We start from the raw sequence: 25,177 nt of genomic DNA, 5'->3' as shown, positions 1-25,177 counted from the left end.
CGTTTCCAACTTCAAAGACACGATGGTAGGACGAGGGTCTATAGACGGAGAAACGAACGTTACGCCCGTAATTGTGTAGTTGAAGCGGACAGATTTGGAGGGGGAAGTGTGATGGTATGGGGGGCCATTTCTTACAACGGGAGAAGTGACTTGGTGCACGTCCGTGGTAACCTGACTGCAATTCGTTACAGGGATGAAATTCTGCAACGTCATCTTTACCTGTCATCAACCCTCAACGTCACGTTTTCCAACAGGACAACGCCAGACCGCACGTGGCTCGCATCACGATGGACTACCTGACGAATCAGAACATCACAGTTCTTCCCTGGCCTTCAAAATCCCCCGATTTGAACCCAATAGAGCATTTGTGGGACCAGCTTGGGAAACGCGTTCGACGTCGTCAGCCTCAACCCCAAACGTTGCAACAACTGTCTCAAGCCTTGCAGGAGGAATGGAGGAGGATCCCCAAGCACGGATTCAAAGACTGATCATGTCCATGGACAGGAGGTGCCAAGCTGTGTTGCAAGCTCGAGGTGGTCACAACAGGTACTGACCTCCACGCCATCTGTACGCCCGGTGCAATGGTTTCAGAGACAATGATAGCTGCATGTTGTAAAGCTGACTCTTGACAACATCCATGTGAAATTTTACGTTCGTGCGATCATTAGTTAAAGTTTTATTTGGAAACAAAATAAAGTGTTTACATTCCTGAGTTTTCACCTGTGCGTTTTTTTTATATGAATAGCAATGTAAGAGAAAGAAAATTGATAGAGTTTATAAGATTAAGTACAATTACTTATTATATCAGTCCTGTATCGATCAGATCTTGCAACCGCTATACAAAGAACCGAGTACACCTAACACTACGTCAGAACTGTCTATCACCCGTTGAGTCAAAGAGCCCCTGATCACATCGGAGTCATATTCGGGGCGAGTTTTAATGATGCAATCCACACGGAAATTACAGCTAACATGTCAGCATATAATATAATACACACACGCACACGTGCACGCACACGCAGGCAGGCAAGCAGACACGCACACGCAGGCAGGCAAGCAGGCACGCACACGCACGCACGAGCGCACGCTCACACACACACAAGCCCCAGGTGCCGTCTGGTCCGTCTGACACCAGGGGCCGAAATGGATCAGCATCTGAATGGCTGCAGCCGAGCCTGAGGCGTCAGTGAACAATTTGGCATATTCTAGAACCACATTTAAAGTTTCCATTATTTATAATCACTACAATGCGTCTCATTAAGAGTCTAAATTACTTCAGCGAGTGAGCATAAGTTACTTCGTCAGGCATATTGCTCCAGGTTATTCGTAACCAAAGGACAAGATTGGTATAGTACTGGGTTCTATAGTTGACCGTTTCCATGGTTATGATTGCTAGTCAGATACTTAACTCCGTATATTATGAGATCGTTGAAGTATTCAGGTGAGACACCATTTCTCATAATTGTAAAATGTAAGCAATTTGGAGTGGGGTCTATGTTCCTATTGAGGTCCGTTGTTCTGCCATTTTCCAGAGAACATCCACAAAGTTAAATCTTAGTGCACATGGTGCATGATATCTTTCTACCCAGTCGAGACGGGACTTCCTCAACAACAAGAACGTTAATCAAATCTTTAAAGGGCATTTAGAAGTGGAATGCATAAGAAAAGCAAGATCTATGTATGTCAACTTCATTATTGTGAATAGTGAGTGAATGAGTTTGGTTTTACGCCGCTTTTAGCAATATTCTAACAATATTACGGCGGGGGACACTAGAAATGGGCTTCACACATTGTACCCATGTGGGGAAATCGAACCTGGGTCTTCGGCGTGACGAGCGAACGCTTTAACCACTAGGCTACCCCACCGCCCCTTATTGTGAACAACACGACGTTTCGGAGTGTATGCTTGCTGATGAAGGAGCAAGCATACGCTCCGAAACGTCGTGTTATTCACACTAAAGAAGTTGACATCCATAAATGTTTTGACATTGCCTGCGTGTTCTCCTAACATAATCAGTAACGAACATCTATAGGATCTCTTGACAGCAGGAAACAAACCATGCAACTGAACCCTTCGGTGGTGGCTCAGTGGGATGCGTTTCGTATCACGTTGATCACGGCATTGTCTGGTCAAGATTATTTCCACATCGACGCCATATAACTGGAATATTGCTGAGTGTGGCGCCAAAGAACAAACAAAACAAACAGATATATCTGTGACACTCAATTGGTCAACGTTATCAACAGAAAGAACTGAATACCCTCTAGCCACATTTTGATAACCGCACCCTTGTCAGTCCTCCGATACTCATGGAACGACAACGCTAGACTTCGCCGTTCTCGAGCCATTTGCATGATAACGCCCTTAAAACATCACCATGGTCTGCAAGGAGTCCCAATACGAACTCCATCGGACATCTTTGGGACTATCTAGGACGTCTGACTCGATCTGGAGATCCTCCTGTTAAAATTCTGCAGGAAAATTGATCCAGGCACTCTAAGAAGAATGGCAGAGGCCCGGATCTCAATGCTGAGGATTGGACGCTTGATTGCCAGTAAAAGGAGGTGAGGTGAGGTGAAATTGGGTTTAACGTCGTGCTTGAGAATATTTCGCTCATATGACAACGTGCATGCGTGTGTATGCTTATGTGCGGCTGCTTGTACTAGCCCAGACTTAAGCTGGTTTTATAGTGCTAGCCCACTGAGATACCATGCCGCAGTGAAGCATGGATACCCCACTCAGACACATTATACTGACTCCGAGCCGACCAGTCCTTGTTGTACCCATTAATGCCGAGCGCCAGGCAGGGACTAACAAGTACCATATTTTAACGTCTTTTGGTGTGACGCGGTCGGAGATCGAACCCGCGACCTTCCGCTCTCCGGGCGGACGCTCTAACCACTACACCAAGGAGGCGGTCCAGTAAAAGGGGGGATTCTAACAGGTGTTATCCGTGCGAAGGCTGGCTACACCAGGTACTAAGGCGGTCGTCAGTGGGGCCTTAAAAAATCACATCAATCTTTATTTAAGAACTGTATGACAATCCGATTGAGGGTGTAGTTACGGTAGCCATAATTGACGGCACAGTTGACTTTCACGTGTTTGTATTCTTCTGTCAGACTACAAGGAAGTTCAAGATATTTTTATGGATTAAACTTCTTTTTTAATTTTTGTGAGAGAAATTAAAAAAGAAGTTTAATCCATAAAAATATCTTGGACATCAATGTACAACTTCTAAATGCCACTGAAAGACATCATACAAGGAAGTTGTTACCAAATTCCAGAGTAAATTATTGTACAGTTTGCATATTAATTCTCGGAAAAGTTTGTTTTCACAGCATATTCCACATGTCCTTATCGTATTTATAATGTCACAAAGTTGGTGGTACATAATTAATGAGCATGTGTATATTTTGAAAGGTTGCAGGCGGTTCGTTAGTCACGTGCACAAAACAGTTTCAAGATGGATTCTTGTCAGTTAAGAAGGAGGTCGTATTGGACCGTTATTTCATGTTGAAACCCCCACCTCTAAAGACTGACTGAGTTTGGTTTTACGCCGCTTTTAGCAATATTCCAGCAACATCACGGCGGGGGACACCAGAAATGGGCTTCACACATTGTACCCATGTGGGGATTCGAACCCGGGTCTTCGGCGTGACGAGCCAACGCTTTAACCACTAGGCTACCCCACCGCCCCGACCTCTAAAGAAGGTACTCCACAGCAATTTGTCCGCACGATCATGTCAACTCTCCTCGAGAGAGAACAGTATCCCTTGAGAACTATTTTCTTCCATGACACTGCTGGTTGTTGTTAAGTATACTCTTAAAAATAAGTAAGGGAACTTCATTTTTAATTTACGATTGAAAAAAATGGGAGATATATCGGAGTCAATCAATGTTGATAATAATGAATGTTCTGAGAGTCCATCACCACTTGCACTTCCTTATGACCATAGTTGTTTGTACAGTAATCGATCTTGAAAGTTGATTTGTGTATGACATGAAATTTGCATGTGAACGATTTTCGTTTAAAAAAACAAACACTAACAACTGTGTGATACAAGGTTATTGTCAAAATTAATGGTCTACAGTGCTTTATCGACCTTGAAAACCGTCCGAATCAATATGACACCCTATGCACGTGTATTGGACTACTGCGTTGTGCATGTGCATCCCATGCGTTGTGTTTAGGGGTGGTCATAAAGAGAAATGGTGGTGCATTCATAAGATGTCCTGTCTTTGAAACGTTTGTTAGTGCTTATACTTCCTATCCATATTGAAAGTTCAGGTTGCCCTATTTTCTTAAGAGTATATAAACATAAGTCACGCACTGAAATTTTTGTGTGTATGTATTACCTATACAAATAATGAGAAGTACATTCTCAGTGTGTGAGTTCACTCGAGTATGAACGTCAAACAGTATGAACCACGGTAAATTAGAAAGTGAAAGCCAGTTCTCAACTTTTTGGCTACAATATCTTCCTATGATATTGTGTGCCATTTGCCTCACCTCAGAATCTTTGACAAGGACAGTCTTTATTAAAGATGCACTCAGCAACATTCCAGCTATATGAGACAATGTGTAAATAATCGTCTGGACCAGACAATCCAGTGATCAACTGCATGAGCATCGATCTACACAGTTGGGATACAATGACATGTGGCAACAAAGTCAGCCAGCCTTACCACCCAATCCCGTTAGTCACCTTTAACGAAAAGCATGGGTTGCTGAAGACCAATTCTAACCCCTTTATTAAAGAGGTGAAAAGACAATAAACCTTTATTTGAAAACAATCATTTTATTTCTAACAAGAATTAAATCAAAGCTTTTAGCTTATCAATGTGTGCAGCCTTTCAAGCAGGCCCTCCCTCTTATCGACTGACATATCATTAATTAAAGAAATCCGATATTACTGATATTGACACAAGAGTGTGCATAATAATGATAATAGTAATATCAGGGACCTATCAAAGATTGCATACAATATTTGTGCATGGAATTTGTAGAATAATTATTGAGAAGGTCCCTGTGGCAAAGCAAAATCGTTAGGTGTCATATTTACAAATTTACACAGACAAAACAGGAGAAAATATCTACAATAATAATGATACTGACAATATTGATACTGACAATATTGATACTGACAATATTGATGATGATATATAAATACATATCCTCACTACTGAAGATTATAAGCAGTGATTGCTAATTGTGGTATGAATGTTCTTGAAACTATTCGTTCAGGGGTTATGCCAATTTGAACAATACTTCAGTCATTTCAGGGGGAGACAGTAGAATGTTCTATGAGAAGGGTGGATTTAATTACACTTCCAGTAGTTGGATGTTAAAGTCATGCTGGTCTCGCACGTCTTCCATATTGGTAAAAACCAAATAGTGTGTGTGTGTTTAGTTTTACGCCGCTTTTAGCAATATTCCAGCAATATCACGGCGGGGGACACCAGAAATGAGCTTCAAACATTGTACCCATGTGGGGAATCGAACCAGGGCCTTCGGCATGACGAGCGAACGCTTTAACCACTAGGCTACCCCACCAAATAGGATGGGTACAATGCTGAAAACCCAAAAATAAAATCTGGGCGATTTTGTGATGGCATGTGAGCCTGTGGTTGGAAAGCCCAGATGGATTAAGGTCTCAGATATCCTACATTTTGGTGAAACCAAATAGGAAGGGTACAGTGCTGGGAAACCGCCAAATAAAATTGAACTAGGAACCCAGAAATACAATGCCACTGGTTGTGTGATAGCAGATCAGTCTGTGGTCAGAAAGCCCAGAAGGATGAAGGTCTCAGATATCCTACATTTTGGTGACACCAAATAGGATGGGTACAGTGCTGGGAACCCAGAAATACAATCCCACTGGTTGTGTGATAGCAGATCAGTCTGTGGTAAGAAAGCCCAGAGGGATGCAGGTTTCAACCATTTACCATTTTGGTGAAAACCAGGAGCATTGGTACGATGCCCAGAAATCTGAATGATTATATCATGGCAGGGTAGCCTCTTATAGAATTAAAGTCTAGAGGTCTGCAGGTCTAAGACTTCAGTATGGCCACGAACTGGGAACCCGCAACCAAAGCTTCTGTCATATCCAAAGAATGGAACTCTGCATAATGAACTTGGGTTCCTGAGGGTACCATGGTACCCTGGGTCCTTCAATTCAGCAGCCTGACAGCACTCCTCACTCAGGACCAGTTACAAGAGTTCCATCAACTACAATGACAATGTCATGTCAAGACTTGACAGGTTTGCCTTGCGTTACCTTCAGCAATTTGTAAGTGATCTTTTCTGAGACCAAACTTAACATGGCAGTTACGTGCATAAAAGAGATTTTTTTCAGGATTTACCTGAAAGATATATTGACCACTGATCATTCTGGTGCAGTGACCAAAACATAGCCTGTTGCTAACAAAGCTTCTCAAGAATCCATTCTCCAATTTGCATAATGGTCACTGTTTTTGGATCAATCAAAGTTATTTATCACAATGCCGGGCAGGGGTAATCAGGTGGTTGAAGTGCTGGGTTTGATTCCCATGTGTGAATGGGGAAGCCAATATAGGGATGTAAGTAGGTCACGCACTTCACGATTCCAGTGACAAACAGCGTACACTTGGTCCGGTCTAGTAATGCCATATTTGGCAGTCGTGCAATTTGGAACCAGAACTGGTTCTTGATTATATGCTTGGCACCAGAAATCTGGTACTGGAGTGAGTGAGTGAGTTAGGTTTTACGCTGCTTTTAGCAATATTCCAGTAACATCACAGCGGTGGAACACCAGAAAGGGGCTTCAGACATTGTACCCATGTGGTGATTCGAACCCTGGTCTTCGGCGTGACGAGCGAATGCTTTAACCACTAGGCTACCCCACAGCCCCCTGTGGTACCGGAATTAAGTTGGTCCCCATCTCGCATATTGCAAGTTGGCGCGTGCAGTGGGAGCCGGGAATCAGCTTAGTACCGGAAGTAGCACGTCACGAGACTGGCATGCCCAGAAGGGTATACAATCATACTCACCCACAGCACCATTGACAATACCATAGCCATTCCTGACAATGTTCACAGGAGTGTAAAATATTCTGTATATTGAATCTGGTTGTATAGTGATGAATTGGCAAGTGTAGCATTGATGAAGTTAACTAAGTATTCAGATACAAACACTGTGATGAAAATGATGCAAAGATTGATTGATGAAGAATTGTACCATTGTGCTGCCATTTTCAAGTACAAACATACAATTGCCATAACTATGAAACAACCCCAAAAACACTGTGACATAAAAAATATGTGAAGAAACTGAATGCAGTCTGTGATAGATTTAAAACATATAACTTGGGACAGTCAACACAACACAGGACAGTTTGGGACCTTCACTGTGAAGAATTTCAGTAAAGATACCTTTCAGAAACATTAAGGAAAATTAGCACTTTTGAAAATTTGGCTCATTGTAATACTCAAATAAATTACAAGGAATTTCTTACTTCTGATTACATGCCATTACACCACACCTAAGTTAGAAGAAAATCCAAAGATTGTAGTTAACTAGAATAACTGGGAAGCAAATTGCATATAAAGTGACACAGACACGGTTGATATATTTGCTAGCAATATTCTGCTATATCATTGTCTCTTCTGCTTGTAATACTAATGGCACATCAAAGAGTCAGCAATATTACAGCTATACCATGGAACCTGTGTCAGATATATTACAGCTATACCATGGAAACCTGTGTCAGCAATATTCCAGCTATATCACGGAAACCTGAGTCAGCAATATTACAGCCACATCAAAGGATTACAGACAGCAATATTAGAACCCTATCCCCAAAACCAGAGTTACTAATATTACAGCTATACCAAGGAAACCCGAGTCAGCAATATTACAGCTATATCACGGAAACCCGAGTCAGCAATATTACAGCTATGCCAGGAAATCTGAGTCAGCAAAATTTATGCTATATCACGGAAACCCAACTCAGCGATATTACAGCTATACCAGGAAATCTGAGTCAGCAAAACTAATGCTATATCACGGAAACCTGAGTCAGCAATATTACAGCTATACCAGGAAATCCGAGTCAGCAATATTACAGCTATACCAGGAAATCTGAGTCAGCAAAATTAATGCTATATCACGGAAACCCAACTCAGCGATATTACAGCTATACCAGGAAATCTGAGTCAGCAAAATTAATGCTATATCACGGAAACCCAACTCAGCAATATTACAGCCACATCACAGGACAACCATACAGCAATATTAAGCTCTATCCCCCAAACCAGATTTAGCCATATCATTGCCTAATCAAGAAAAAAGTCAGATTACAAAAATTACAGCTACATCCGTGTACTGAAAAGATAAATGGGTTATCACTGTTTTATAATGAGCAGATGATAAATGAATAGACTCGTACAACAGTCATGTGTGTACTGAATCTTCATCCTCTCTTCTGTTTATCCTAGCCTGTCCCGAAACTAAATTCAGTTCACCATTGTCATAACTGTTCATCTTCTGTGATGTACACATATTTAACTCAGTATATCACTGTGTCCAACATCATGGAGAACTGCATCTAACATACTACAACACTGTCCAAGGCAATCGATGAACATGTCGAAGACAAGGCATCCCCATGATCCACATCATATAACACTGTGTCAAACACAATGTAACACTGTCTGGCACACAGTATAAACACATTGCTCCACTGTGTCAATTGTGATGCAACACTATCTGACACAATACTAAACTTTCCAACACAAGGAACACTGTGTCAGTCGTGATGCAACACTGTCTGACACAATGATACACTGTACAACACAAGTGACACTGTGTCAATCGTGATGCAACACTGTCTGACACAATGATACACTGTACAACACAAGTGACACTGTGTCAATCGTGATGCAACACTGTCCGACACAATGATACACTGTACAACACAAGTGACACTGTGGCAATCGTGATGCAACACTGTCCTGTACAACATTAAGTGAAGCAATGTTACACTGTAAAACAGAAGTGACACTGTGGCAATCGTGATACAACACTGTCTGACACAATGATACACTGTACAACACAAGTGACACTGTGTCAATCGTGATTCAACACTGTCTGACACAATGCTCCATTGTGTCCAGTATTTCAGTTATCTGGTATATCCTGGACTCTGACCAGTACAACGTTAGAATGTCCGGTAATTTCAAAAGCTGTCCCCTATCGTGTCCGGCAAATTTTAAAATCAATTTTCTAATTACCTCTGTCAATTTTATTTCTCCTCAAAATTGATTACGTGTATATAATGACATTGAGGTGTTGTCAAATAAAATAGCAGTTTTGGAAACCCCAGGCTAAAAATAGCGGCACTGACGACATTGCGATACCCTCTACATTTCTGATTGGTTGTTAGGGTGCAAGGTCTTGGCGCGACACGAGAAGCGGGATCAGTTGACCGGGTAAAATTTACAAATGACCAGTATTTGAAATGCTAGCCGGTCACAATATCCCCCAAAAATGCCAGCGGAAACACTGGTGTCAAACATGTTGTAACACTGTCTGACACAATGCTATACTTTCCAACACAAAGCAACAATGTATAAAACAAAATGCAACCCTGTCCAACATGATCAATCACTTTCTCCAACACAAGTGAACACTGTCCAACACAAGTGAACACTGTCCAACACAATGAATCACTGCCTCCAAACCAATGCATCAATTTGTCCAACACCATGTAACACTGTCTAAGAGAATGCATCATTGTTTCCAACACATCTATGTTTAAAGCACTCATTCATCACATATACAAACCTATTTCCTTGCATGCCAGAGTGTCCTAACATTTGGTTCCATCTGGAATTAAGATCTAGCTACAACAAAGAACAACTCTATACCTGGTAGCTAGAAGATTGTTACAAAAATGTCAATTTCGTTTAAGATAATTCATAGATCCTCCATGCCAAGATCCACGCAACTACCTCCTTCAATGTAAAGAACGTTCCTTGATCTCCACACTACACTTGTCACGTTACATTGACTGGGTTATCCAGCCGACTACCTGTCTTTTCCTCACTCTCCTTAATAAATACCGCTTTTTATTTCGAACCAGGATGTTTTCTTTCTTTTCTCAGTCTTCTTCCCCATCAGCGTTTTGTTCGCTTCCATCAAAGTTTAGCTTACTGGCATCCACGTTTAACCTTGGCCGCTCAGGTGGGTAACTATCAATTGGCTTGGAAAGGTGCTCAAGTATTTTGGAAACCGATGATTTGCGTGGTTCTGTAGAGGAACCTGTGGAATTGGGCGCGATGCTAAGAGGACGGGAACTAAACTGCGGCAATTTCGGGACCCGCTCTGGAGCAGTCGTTACAGTCTCACTGGAGTGTGTCGTCGGGGTGACGGTCACTGTAGCGTGAGCCAATGCCTTTGTTGCTGAATCTACATGCGGTGAATTGAGAACTCGTTGACGCAACTTTGCAGCTATGGCTGAATTAGCTATTGATTTCACTTGATTTGTGTCTGCAGCAGGAGCTCCAGGCTGTGATTTAGGATGACTTTCTGGTCTGGATTTTGGAATGGATGTTGACTTTGGCTTTGAATTGAGAAGTTTTTCCGTCACAGGATGATAAGGTTGTTCCTTAGTTGAAGAAATGGCATCAGATATAGAGGAGGTAACTTTTGTGTCTCCGTTGCCCGACTTCTTGGTTGTAGAGGTCGTTGCACTTCCATCGGTCTGACTTTTAGTTTTCTTAACTATTTTTTCAGATGTATTTTTTTCAGACACAGTCTGTGAGTCCGGCATGGGCAGTTCAGCAAGTCTCATCGCTGGGGAAGGCGGAAGTGTCTTCAGAACTGACTCTGGCTGGTTAAGTTTATGAACAGGTCCAGCACTAAATGGCCGAAACACAAGCCCGAACTCGGGGTGCTCCACGACCATCCCAGTGCTGATGATCCGTTCGGGTTGCTGTGGTAGCTTTTCAATAACTTGGGACACTTTTCCCACAATCTGTGTTGATGGCGCCACGTGATCTGATGTTGTCGATGGTGGGGATGGCGTGACATTCTGACGAGATATCTGATGTGAGGTCACAGCTGGCTGTGCTATTCTGGCTGAATGAGATGTCACATTTGAGTGAGATGTCACAATGCCAACTGCATGAGAAAAAACAGGAAGGTGAGAAGTCACCGTTGTGTGAGACGTTGCTGATGGGTGACACACTACAGGCAACGGAGAAGTGACCGACAAACGAGAAGCCACAGCTGGATGAGATACAACTGATGGATGGGACGTCACGGATGGATGAGACGTCACAGATGGATGAGACGTCACAGATGGATGAGACGTCACAGATGGATGAGACGTCACAGTCTGGTGAGAAGATGCAGGCGATTGACAAAACAAACTTCCTGGGCTTGATGTCACAGTCTGATCCACTGACGAAACTTTTGTCAAGGACACTGTTGAATTGGAGCGCGACACAATCACATCAGAACCAGCTTTTGAAACAGAACCACTTCCTCTTTTCTCCGGTCCTGATGAGGATATCATCTGCTGCTTTGCAGCTATTATTCTCTGCATCATATTTTGTACAAGTTGTGGAGGAAATTTGGAAATATCTACCATATTTAACTCACTGGATCTCAAACTGGGTGTTCTCTCAACAGGCTGAGCAGAATTATTGCTGTTCCCTTTCTCCTGTTCTTTCCTCTTCACATCATCAGCAGTCACAGAATTAACCTTGGGTGACCTTGACACTGTCCTTGACATTTCTGATGACCTCTTTTCCATCACCACTGACTTGTCCATGATGCTGTTGCTAACGGTTACGGGAGGCACAGTTTCCGAAGACTTCCCAGCACTCGTCTGTGTAAGGCTCACCTCGTTGTCAGCTACGGATGACGAAGATCGGGGAAATGTTTGGGCAGTTTGTGTGGTGCCCTTCTGTGTTGTTGCAGGATTACGAAGTGGAACTGAGTGTTTCCATACCCCTACACCTGGGTCTGGGACGTACACGCTGACCTGTAACAACACAATGCAATATTCATGAATCACAATGAATTTATACTGCAGAGGCCCAGATAAGCTGCGTATCCAGGTAAAATATGCATAGAAAATTTCCAATTACGCATTGAAAAATAATTGTTGCGTACCAATTAAGCATTTAAACTGTTAGATACGCAAAGAGTTAAAACAAATGCGTACAGAATATACTTATAAAAATCACTTGCGTAATGAAAAAGACATCGATTGCTATCAAGTTGTACTGTTAGTATAGGACTAGTGTTGTACTGTCAGTATAGGATGACTGATTTTTATGAAATCATTTCCCTTATATTTAAGTTGGTTTTGATTAGGTATGACATAAGGCAGAACATACCTGCTTAGTAAACTTACTCAATGACACAATACTTAGGTGTGTAAAATGACTGAAATACGCACATATTTGAAAACAGTGGGTAATGGAAAATGAAATACCCACTCATCATTCATAATACCCACTCCAATAAAATACAGTGGGTACAGTACCCACATTAGCTAAATCTTATCTGGAGCTCTGATACTTTTTCATCACAGCTTGTCACCTTAAAGGCACAATGTCACACATTTTCGACAATATTTTGGTCTATATTATATATACATGTATTAGGGCATATGCACTCACTTTTGCTTCCTATTGATGCAATAAAAGACTTATTACCCCTTACGACTTGTCTAAAATTGATAACTTCGAGGCAAACAGCTTCCAAACAGAGAACACTTGCCATATATGGAATGTAAACAATTGCTCCGTACATCGAAAACTGTCGCACACGGTGTTGTCGGTGTTTGCGGAACTGGTCTCAATCACAAGTTGTGCGTAGGATATTCGTCAAGAGCGCTCCAAGGGACATAACTCTAAGGGATTCGCTTAAAATAATGTTCGGCTGGTAGAGGGTGCGAGAGTCGATTTAATGCAACGTTGCATTAATTCATTCGAACTTTTAATTTAATTTTGTAATCTAAATACGTAAAATATTTTGAAAATAAATTATATGGTAGCTTCCCTGAAGGCTGATAGTTAGTATTATTGAGAGAAATTCATTATTTATTTTTAGAGAAGTGTGGTGTGATATAGTGTCTTGAACACTGGCTTATGATAGTCTTAGAGCTTAGATTGCTTTCAGCAACAGGGATCTGGTTTCTACCTGGTGAGGACATTCACAATGCAAAGCGAGCTTCAAATGGAGTGATGTTGCACACAAACCTGACATACCTCCGACGCTGGAGATGACGTTCCACTTCCTTCTTCATCATTCCACTCTGACGCCCGACTCAACATCTTCGTGATCTGATTGAAGTTGCGGGCTTGAGCTGCCATGATGGCCGTGCTGCCGGCGTAGTTCAACACATCAGGGTTACCTCCCCTCTTTAGGAGCAACTCCACCATGTCTATTTCATTATTCTCTGCCGCGTGGAACATGGGTGTACGTCCACTTTTGCCATCCTAGGATCAAGCAATAAGTCATATTAAACATATATTAGATTTGGGATTATGTTATTATAGTTAAACGCAATGTGCTGATGTCATTATAGTAAAACGCAACATGTGTTGATGACATTATAGTAAAAAACACCAAGTGGTGTTATGTCATCATAGTAAAAAGCAACATGTGATGATGTCATTATAGTAAAACACGTGTTGATGTCATTATAGTAAAACACAACGTGTTGTGATGTCATTATAGTAAAACGCAACATGTGATGATGTCATTATAGTAAAACGCAACATGTGATGATGTCATTATAATAAAACGCAACATGTGCTGATGTCATTATAGTAATAAATATGTGCTGATGTTTGTTATAGTAATAAAAAAAAGTAAAAAAAGAATTGGGATTCCATTTTCTCAGTAAAGTTTTCCCTGTTTGTTTGTTGTATAATGTCGCACTCAGCAATATTCCAGCTATATAGCGCCGGTCTGTAATAGTCAGTGAGCATCGATCTGCACAATTGGGAAACGATGATGTGTCAACCAAGTCAGCAAGCTTGATCCTGTGAGTCGCATCTTATGACTAGCATGGGTTGCTGAAGACCAATTCTAACGTGGATCTTCATGATGCTTGAATGAAGTAATATATCTCGTCAAACCCATGGCAACACGCTTATGACCTTTAATGTTTTGTTCATAACACACACGCACGCACGCACGCGACGCGCACGCGACGCACGCCACTCCACCCACGCGACGCACGCACGCACTCCACCCACCCACCCACCCACCCACACCCACACCCACACCCACACCCACACCCCCCACCCACACCCCCCTCACACCCACACCCCCACACACCCACACCCACACACACACACACACACACACACACACACACAACACACACACACACACACACACACACACACACACACACACCACGATCCGCCAATGAAATGTTTGGTTAAATGTTGTTTCTGTTATGGAATACTGATTTAAATAAACACACTAAAGAGCACTTCCCCAACTTGCTCAAAATACAAAAACTGTCTGAAAGTAAAATGGCTAACTACATACAATCACAGATTAAAGCTATTTGGGATTCAAGTTAATGGATGAGAAATAATTATTCTAGTCAATCAGGTTTACTAACATGCATATACAAAGGGAGAAAACTCTTTCACTGCTGCCGGGTGAAGGGTCCTGCTTTAAACTTAAAGAAGTGATACCTGGATTCAAGTTACCTACTATGGCATCGCTTAACACCAGAGACAGATATTGGGTTTAGACAAACGACAGATGTACAAGGGAGAGAACTCCTTCACTGCACCGACAGTGTACTAAGGGAGACAACCCCTCCTGCTCTGTCATGTTAGTTATTCACAGATAAGACATAGGTCAACTATACATGGTCTGAATGAAAACAAAACTTGGAGTTCATCTATGAATTACATATACAGTCTCTGTCAGTGAAAACTTGGGTAATAATCTTTCAGTATTATACGATTACCAGTCCATCCTTATCCAATCAATATCAAACCATATCCAGGATATATGTGGCACTGCTCCAAGGTCCACATCCAGCCCAAAGTCTGCAGCAACTTGCAGTACAAATTTCCACATTGGAATTATTTTACAATATTGTGCAATGTAAAGGCACTGATTTGATTATCTCCCTTGTTTCAAACAATTCGCTCGATTACGTTGGTTGGTTTGTTGTTTAACACCGCACTCAGCAATATTCCAGCTATATGGCGGCGGTCTGTAAATAATCGAGTCTGGACCAGACAATCTAGTCATCAACAGCATGAGCATCGATCATTTGGGATACGATGACATGTGTCAACCATGTCATCGAGTCTGACCACACGATTCCGTTAATCATCTCTTATGACAAGCATGGGTTACTGAAGATCAATTCTAACCCAAATCTCACACTGTTAGGTTTTATACTCCCTTTACCGATATTCCATCAATATCATGGAAGGGGACACCAGAAATGAGCTTCACACATTGTATCCATGTGGGGAATCGAACCCAGATCATAATGAATGGATGCTTCAGCCACTAAGATATCCCACCTCCCTTCAAAGCATGGGGAATAACATATGTGATTACTAACAGAAAACAAATGTATAAAGTCAGTTCTAAATGGAGATAATAACTAACAGGCAATGTTGTTGCATCAAGGCATCACATCACAAAGGGTGATTAAGGGAAGTCGCGGTTTGCTACGTTGCGACTTGCTCAGGGATCCAGATAATTTTTTCAACATGAGGAGTTCCTTATTTGTTCAATATAGGAGTACTGGAAAACCTTAAGTGTACATTTAGAGTACTAAAAGGATATTAATGGACTATCAGTAATCTTGTGTTTCGTTTCATGTGGTGCGTATCGGCTACTGTTTTCTAAATTATTTCCTACCGTATCGTGCATACTTTTTATCCGTACATACGCCGATACGGCCCTTATCTGGAGCCCTGTTGCTGTTGTAAGACTCGAGTTTAAAAAGCAAATAACAAATTGCTGGCAGTATATTTACCATCATATTGATGTCAGCGCCGTGGTCCAGGATAAATGTCAACAGGTTCTTGTTTTTAAGCTCCACTGCAGTGTGCAGGGGAGTTAACCCTGTAAAGAGAAGGCCAAAGCTGTCTTATCTAAAATATTGAACAAGGCAGGCCAATGAAAAGTAACACTCTTACTCACGAGAGTAAGAAGTCTAGTAATCATAGGGATGGAGTGCGGTGAAATTTATGTCATATTGGCAATTCAAAAGAAGAGGGTTGCTAAAAACGATCACAAGCATACAGTATACATGGGTTGGGGTGGTAGTGAAAATTGGGTGAGGTGAGGTGAAATTGGGTTTAACGTCGTGCTTGAGAATATTTCGCTCATATGACAACGTGCATGCGTGTGTATGTGTATGTGCAGCTGCTTGTACTAGCCCAGACTGAAGCTGGTTTTATAGTGCTAGCCCACTGAGATACCATGCCGCAGTGAAGCATGAATACCCCACTCAGACACATTATACTGACTCCGAGCCGACCAGTCCTTGTTGTACCCATTAATGCCGAGCTCAAGGCAGAGACCAACAAGTACCATATTTTAACGTTTTTTGGTATGACGCGGTCAGGGATCGAACCGGCGACCTTCCGCTCTCCGGGCGGACACTCTAACCACTACACCACGGAGACGGCCAGTGAAACTTGGGAATGTATTCTGCGTGGGTTGGTTGGAGTAAGGGTTGGTGTCATGAACAAGAGTTTGATAAAAATGGGTGTATGGGTAAGGGGAAGTCTGGACAATATGATACAGTCCAAGGTGCATGTTAACTGTCAGGATATAGAAGTTGAGTTGAATTGTTAGGAAAGCGTTATGGTACCTGTATGGTTAGTTGACAGATCTAAATTTCGAACAGTAATTAGGAATATGACATTTCAAATGCTTAGTTCCACACAGTCACATCTACAGGTAGCAGGGCTGCGCTCAATATAACCGGTTTACCGGTATTTACCGGTCCAGACATAAAAACGATACATATTGCGATACACTGATCGAAAACTGGTATTTTGACTTGTATTCGGAAAACGTCGTAACACTCGGAAATCTTCGGATATTTCCTTGTTTTATTTATTTTTGTGCCAAATATTATTCACATTTTTATTCTATCATGATTAAAATTTGTTATTAATGCTTAATCAAGCATAGTGATTTTGTTGTGTTTTTGCTCCATAAATCAAGCAGTAACTCGATTATATGTAGTTTTTTGTTTAAAAATACTTCATGCAATATATTGCAATACATGCTTTTGCATCGCAATATATCGCAATATGAATATTCTCTGCAATACCCACCCCTAACAGGTAGCATCATTTTTAACTGAATGCGTTCTCCATTTTACCATGACCAAACAGAATGTTCCATCTTCTTAAAAAATACATTAATTAAGGCAGCATGACCTGAGTTTGGAAATCAGACTGACAAGTATTGGGTAGCTGATATAAAAACACATCCCAAATCTGTTTCATCTTGTAAACAGTAAAACCCAGTGTCTTGGGTGTACAGTACAGCTGATGTGGTAGCAACATCTGTGATGTCATTTGATTTTGATGCCATGGTTACCGATCACATCACAATGGTTGCAAAGCAAACCAAGCAATATCTCCTGGGAAAGCCAGTTTAATGTTATCGATTGTTTCACACCAAGACAGCAATAAGCCAGTTATACCCCACGTGTGAATTATTGTAACCAACCTTCAAAGTTCCTGGTATTGAAGTCCGCCTTCTCCTTGGTACCACTGACCAGCAGTTGCAGACACTCGGGCAGCTGGTGTTTGACCGCCAGGTGTAAGGATGTGCAGCCGGTCTTGTCTACAAAGTTGACGTCTGCTCCTGCTTCCAGCAGAGCTCTGACTCCCCCCAGAAAGTTCAGCTTAACTGCCAGATGGAGAGGGGTCTGTGGGGAGAAGAGTGAGCGTTATCATCTGAGCTCACTTTTTGTAATCATGTTTAGCTGTTGGGTAGGTATTTACTCACATGTTATCAATTATCGATAGTTTTCTTCGGGTCCAGAGTTAATTTGCATCTGTTCTGATCATAATTTTATTCTGTGCATTTTATTTAGGTATGCTGTCGCTTCATCTTAGGCTGTAAACAAATTTATGTGACTTAGGGGAGGGATTAGCACTGCTTTGATCACTATTGCAGTAATGAGGAGTGAGTGAGTAAGTTGGGTTTTATACCGCTGTTAGCAATATTCCAGCAATATCACGCAGGGGACACCGAAATGAGCTTCACACAATGTGCCCACATGGGGAATCGAACCCGGTCTTCAGCTTCATGAGCCAACGCCTTTAACCACTAGGCTACCCCAATCACCTCCACCAAACTTAATGAACTTAACAAAAGCAGCTCTCACATCCATCAGTAACCAGCTATAGTCTACCTGTTTGTCTTTATTGAAGCGGTCCACACTCTTCCTGGCGATCTTCATGAGCTGGATAAACTTCTGCACCAGAGGGATGTGCTCATGCACCACAGCCAGATGCAGCGGACTGCAACGGAGAAGGATGTATTACAAGGTGCAATATGCAGGGATACTCTTGGGTCTATTTATTTGAAATTTATGTGAAATTTACGCTGGTCCTGTGGTCCCAGGCTTATAAAATTCATCAGGACCACTAAATGATAAAATTTGCTGTGGTCCTGGTGGCCAGTGAATTTTGTATTGGTAGTTAAGTAAATCTATGAATGTTATTTTGGACCAGTGAAGTACAGACAGGACCACTAATTATTGTGCACTCACTGGTCCTGTAGTCAAGTGGGAAATTTTGAAAGGTTTCTTTCCCTGATGTAACATGGGATCAGCTACACAAAGCTCATCCATTGGCCTGGCTTGGATCTAGCCCATTTTTCATATCTGGCTTTGATAAATAAAACCCCAATTTAAGTCAACAAGGTAAAACAACTTCTTTTCGTAAAAATCCTCAATATCTGCTTCTAGTGATTGTGAATAAGGAATTGAGTCATGAACTGATGATGTTCAATTCACCGAATACGTGAGCGATTCGTATAAGCCCTAGTACTCACACATCCCCATCCTCGTCAGCCGTCAATGCCGCCTGAATCTCCTGGAACAGCCGGAAGTGCTGACTTGGGTCAATCTGGACACTGGGGGTCTGTGAGGGTGTGCTTGGACCTTGCTCTGCAACACACAGTGGAAACATTTATCACTGAACAAACATCCAACAAATACACAAAGCACATCGTAATTACATCGGCAACTACCTGTTGTGTATAAAAAAGGATTAGAATTCTGGGGGTATCGTTTTAGAAACACCATAGCCGTCACTTTATTTCTTACTCTGTAGCACGCAGGGTAACTATTATACACTATCTACTAATGATCCTACGACAACTACACAAGGTAGTAGGTACTGAAGCTCACCTCCATTACATCGGCAACTACCTGTTGTGTATAAAATAAGATTAGAATTCTGGGGGTATTGTTTTAGAAACACCATAGCAGTCACTGTATTTCTTACTCTGTAGCACACAGGGTAACTATTATACACTATCTATGAATGATCCTACGACAACTACACAAGGTAGTAGGTACTGAAGCTCACCTCCATTAAATTCGCAACTACCTGTTGTGTATGAAATAAGATTAGAATTCTGGGAGCATTGTTTTAAAGACACCATACCAGTGTGCGAAATAACCCCTGGCCCGCTAGCCCATGGTTTGTAAAAATCCAGTCGGGCCAATAAACCTCCACAATCACTAGCCCGACTAGCTAGTGAATTTTAATGGGGTCATATCGTAAATATATCACTCTCTCAAACTTGTCAAGTTTGAATACACTTTTCAATCATGTCCTGATTTTTAGATAATGACCTGAAAAAAATGTTCATCATGTTAGCAGTTTAATGATGAAACCTGTGTCTATATTCAAATTTTGGGCCAGTGAAATAGCTTCTGGGCTAGTAACTTTCAGGCATAGCTAGCCCGTCTGGCTAGCAAAATTTGGAAACTATTTCGCACACTGCACCATACCCAGGATTGTATTTCTTACACACAGAGCAACTATTACAGACTATCACTGAACGAACCTACAACAAATACAGCAAGTACTGTAGCTCACCTTTACCACATTGGCAACTAAGTGCAAAATATTTATATATAAAATTATGGGAGCATTGTTTTAGAGACACTATAGTCGAAGATGTATTCTGAGATAAAAACTAATAATGGGTGAACAATAGATGTGTCATGACAGAAGCCCACTTTCAGTCAGATGGACTAAAAATCATAACCTGACCTTGCCAGTTTAGTGAGTTTGAGATTGAATTTAGTTTTACGCCACACTCAGCAATATTACAGCAATGTGGGGGTGGTCTGTAAATAATTGAGTCTGGACCAAACAATCCAGTGATCATCAGCATGAGCATCGATCTACGCAATTAGGATACAATTACATGTGTCAACCAAGTCAGCGAGCATGACCACCCGATCCCGTTAATCGCCTCTTACCACAAGCATGGGTTGCTCAATTCTAACCCGGATCTTCATGGATGATTAATCTAACCAAACCAACAGCTGGAGTGGAAGGTATTATTGGATGTTCACATGATTCTGTCTGGCCGTATCCAGGATGATGCGTACACGATTATCGTGTACACAATGGGTAACACCAGCATTTCCATTCGGTTCAGTACTGGCTCACAGAACCAGCAGCATAATAAAATGTGGCATTCAATAGCATTTAACTATCATGTGATTAACATCACCCAGTGGTTAAACTCAGAGAAATTATTGTGGACTCATTTCTCGCATCTGAGATAATATTTCTGGCACAAAGTAGAGTTCTTTACAACACAAACAAATAAAGTGTAAGTTAAAGTACACACATATCATTTCACAGTGTTGATACTTAAACTGGACAGAATGCAAACTGTCCAAATTGTGCACACAGATTTTTGAAATATATTTAGTAATATGCAGAGATGCCAACCCTAATTTAGCCCAGTTAGTATTTTGGCCAAAAACTGATGCAAAGATTAGTACTTATGGGCCAAATTTAGTATTAACTTTCCGAAAGGATTTTCATATTTAATTAATAAACATATAGATATTCTAAGAACTTGTTATTAACATTGTACTCACCTAAATCAGAAGTAAGTATCCACTTATAGCTTGATACTGAATAAAATGTGGTTGAAATTTATTGCGTATGGGACGTATGCTATTTTATAGTTAAATTCAATGTGTTGTTTTTTAAAATTCGTATATTTTCACTGCTATCATGAGTCGTTTGTGTTATTTTTCAAATATCGTGATGATAACATCGCATGGGTGGGCATCTCTGCATATGTATGGTTTCTCTATCATTAGAATGGGGCACTTGAATCTTGTAAGGTGATTGGACAGCAGGTTCTAGTGGTCCAACTTTTAAACATGGTTCAAAGTGAGTGAGTTTAGTTTAACGCGGCACTCAGGAATATTCCAGCTATATGGCAGCGGTCTGTAAATAATCGAGTCTGGACCAGACAATCCAGTGATCAACAGAATGAGCATCGATCTGCGCAATTGGGAACCGATGACATGTGTCAACCTAGTCAGCAAGCCTGACCACCCTGGTTCAAAGTGAAGCTATGGTCGAGACTGAGACCAGGGTACTATAAATTGAGTGGAGGTTATCAATAATATTTGATTGAGTTATGTTAGGCATGATTATTACGTTCACCTTTATGGAAGGCCACCTGATAACAAGAGTGAGCGAGTATGGTTTTATGGAAGGCCACCTGATAACAAGAGTGAGCGAGTATGGTTTTATGGAAGGCCACCTGATAACAAGAGTGAGCGAGTATGGTTTTATGGAAGGCCACCTGATAACAAGAGTGAGCGAGTATGGTTTTATGGAAGGCCACCTGATAACAAGAGTGAGCGAGTATGGTTTCATGGAAGGCCACCTGATAACAAGAGTGAGCGAGTATGGTTTCATGGAAGGCCACCTGATAACAAGAGTGAGCGAGTATGGTTTTATGGAAGGCCACCTGATAACAAGAGTGAGAGCGAGTATGGTTTTATGGAAGGCCACCTGATAAAAGAAGCGAGTATGGTTTCATGGAAGGCCACCTGATAAACAAGAGTGGCGAAGTATGGTTTATGGAAGGCCACCTGATAACAAGAGTGAGCTTTTTATGAGTATGGTTTTATGGAAGGCCACCTGATAACAAGAGTGAGCGAGTATGGTTTTATGGAAGGCCACCTGATAACAAGAGTGAGCGAGTATGGTTTTATGGAAGGCCACCTGATAACAAGAGTGAGCGAAAAGGTATGGTTTCATGGAAGGCCACCTGATAACAAGAAGCGAGTATGGTTTCATGGAAGGCCACCTGATAACAAGAGTGAGCGAAAGTATGGTTTCATGGAAGGCCACCTGATAACAAGAGTGAGCGTATGGTTTCATGGTTTCATGGTGATAACAAGAGTGAGCATGGAAGGCCACCTGATAACAAGAGGAGCAAGAGTGAGCGAAGTGGTTTCATGGAAGGCCACCTGATAACAAGAGTGAGCGAGTATGGTTTCATGGAAGGCCACCTGATAACAAGAGTGAGCGTATGGTTTTAAAGTATGGTTTCATGGAAGGCCACCTGATAACAAGAGTGGTTGGTTTCATGGAAGGCCACCTGGAAGGCCACCTGATAACAAGAGTTTCATGGAAGGCCACCTGATAACAAGAGTGGCGAGTATGGTTTTATGGAAGGCCACCTGATAACACCTGATAACAAGAGTGAGCGAGTATGTATGGAAGGCCACCTTAAACAAGAGTGGAATGGAAGCCACCTGATAACAAGAGTGAGCGAGTATGGTTTCATGGAAGGCCACCTGATAACAAGAGTGAGCTTAGTATGGTTTCATGGAAGGCCACCTGATAACAAGAGTGAGCGATGGAAGGCCACCTGATAACAAGAGTGAGCGTGAGCGAGTATGGTTTCATGGAAGGCCACCTGATAACAAGAGTGAGCGAAGTATGGTTTTATGGAAGGCCACCTGATAACAAGAGTGAGCGAGCATGGTTTCAGTATGGTTTCATGGAAGGCCACCTGATAACAAGAGTGAGCGAGGAAGGCCACCTGATAACAAGAGTGAGCCGCAGTATGGTTTCATGGAAGGCCACCTGATAACAAGAGTGAGCGAAAGTATGGTTTCATGGAAGGCCACCTGATAACAAGAGTGAGCGAGCAGAGCTTGGTTTCATGGAAGGCCACCTGATAACAAGAGTGAGCGAGTGAGCAGTATGGTTTCATGGAAGGCCACCTGATAACAAGAGTGAGCGAGTATGGTTTCATGGAAGGCCACCTGATAACAAGAGTGAGCGAGTATGGTTTCATGGAAGGCCACCTGATAACAAGAGTGAGCGAGTATGGTTTCATGGAAGGCCACCTGATAACAAGAGTGAGCGAGTATGGTTTCATGGAAGGGCACCTGATAACAAGAGTGAGCGAGTATGGTTTCATGGAAGGGCACCTGATAGCAAGAGTGAGCGAGTATGGTTTTACGCCGCTTTTAGCAATACCCCAGCAGGAGACCCTAGAAATAGGCTTCAAACATTGTACCCATGTGGGAGAATCAATCCCGGTTCTTTGGTGTGATGGTGAGCACTTTAACCACTAGGCTACCTTGTGGCCAAACCACGTACTTACAAACAGGGATATTATAGCACATATCACAGTGTACAGCACCAAACTAAGGCTGGTTGCTGATTGGTTTCTATTGTGTCACATTTAGAGACCCTGATGAATCCAGTCTTGTTACAGTTGTAGAGACTGACAGGTCTAAGTGTGTCTAGAGCCGATTCTAATCCCGTGAAACAACAAGCAGGTTTGCCTCCCTCCTACTTTACCAGGGTTTGTACAGATTATCATTCATTAAATGTAAGTCCGTTTTAAGGGCTTTTCAAAGCCCAATCACAGAGGTTTAGATGCGTAAATTACACAAATATATATGTGAAAACTAAATCCCTATTAAGTCTATTGCGTACAAGTACGCTATATTTTTTGTAAATACTCAATAAATGTGATCTCACATGTGTACACACAAAAATGTCAAATCTTTAGCTTGCGTACTGGTGCACAGATAAAATAACTGAAGTATATTGAGAGATTCTATTTCAGCACATAAACTTGACAACTTGCAGTCTTTCTTAACGTTTCTCAAATTACAGATCAAATATATATAACAAAGATGTTAACTAACACATAAACAGGGCTCCAGATAAGGGCTGTATTGGCGTATGTACGGATAAAAAATATGCACGATATGGTAGGAAATAATTTAGAAAACGTAGCAGATACGCACCACAGCAATGGTGTACGAATCATTTACAGACGTATTTATCTGAAAAAGTATTGTTTTATTGTTTATTGACCTGTTTACACAAGAGTAGTAATGTTGTGGTGCATATACCACACAAACACAAGGTTACTGATATGCCACTAAATTCCATTTTCCAGTACTCCTATATTGAAAAAATAAGGAGTACGTACTCCTGATGTTGAAAAATTATCTGGAGCCCTGCATAAACCTTATTATATTTTTACAATTAATGGAAAATGGCAAAATACCCAATTGAGTTTAAGTGAGGTGGGTACAATTTATGGGGTTACTCAAAGGAAAATTAGGATACCCAATTGAGATGAACACAAGCGAGTACATAACTCAATGACCAAATAAGTTATCTGTAGCTCTGCAATCAACAACTTTAAGGAACTATTGAAACACACATAACTAGCACTGGCTCTCACTATAGATCATAGAGATAATTATCAAGAATGATGACATTTCCAGCACACTTGACAACAACATTAGAACCTATGTCGAAACGTCGCCTATACAGACTACAGAAGTTGTATATATGATGAGTCATTCCACAATTTGTGCATATTTCATGTTGGCAAAAATTGTAAATTTTGTTTTATTGTTTTACTTTGAAATGTTGTTGATTACGTTCATAGTATTCTGAATATACAAAACATAAATCATGCAAGCTTAACGACGTTTCATTTTTCATTATATATCCCTTTAATTAGAAATTTTAAACCCTGTTTATGATAAGGAAAACTTATCAATGATGAAAAATCCATTTTTTTCCAGTTTCATTTTAGTTTCAGCAGTGTTTTTTCAT

General features: G+C 41.4%; 1 protein-coding gene across 2 annotated transcripts in view; it reads right to left on the bottom strand.

Annotated features, from left to right (window-relative positions):
* Nucleotides 1–10,110: 10,110 nt before the first annotated feature.
* LOC124264001 overlaps nucleotides 10,111–25,177 on the bottom strand; it is a 37,218-nt gene continuing 22,151 nt past the window's right edge. The window contains exons 2-7 of one of the 2 annotated variants that reach the window (XM_046698723.1): nucleotides 19,077–19,191; nucleotides 18,433–18,541; nucleotides 17,742–17,943; nucleotides 16,027–16,115; nucleotides 13,256–13,495; nucleotides 10,111–12,030 (exon numbers count right to left, since the gene is read on the bottom strand). In XM_046698723.1, the coding sequence (XP_046554679.1) occupies nucleotides 10,141–12,030; nucleotides 13,256–13,495; nucleotides 16,027–16,115; nucleotides 17,742–17,943; nucleotides 18,433–18,541; nucleotides 19,077–19,191 (2,645 nt within the window). In that variant the 3' untranslated portion in view covers nucleotides 10,111–10,140. The remainder of the gene's footprint in view (nucleotides 12,031–13,255; nucleotides 13,496–16,026; nucleotides 16,116–17,741; nucleotides 17,944–18,432; nucleotides 18,542–19,076; nucleotides 19,192–25,177) is intronic. The other variant, XM_046698724.1, reaches the window with a different exon arrangement.

Source organism: Haliotis rubra, unplaced genomic scaffold (genome assembly GCF_003918875.1).
Source record: "Haliotis rubra isolate DU_JTF1 unplaced genomic scaffold, ASM391887v1 Scf900, whole genome shotgun sequence".
Taxonomy (NCBI): Eukaryota; Metazoa; Mollusca; class Gastropoda; order Lepetellida; family Haliotidae; genus Haliotis; species Haliotis rubra.
Note: the sequence above shows the minus strand (reverse complement) of the source record. Positions and strands in the feature narration are given on the sequence as shown.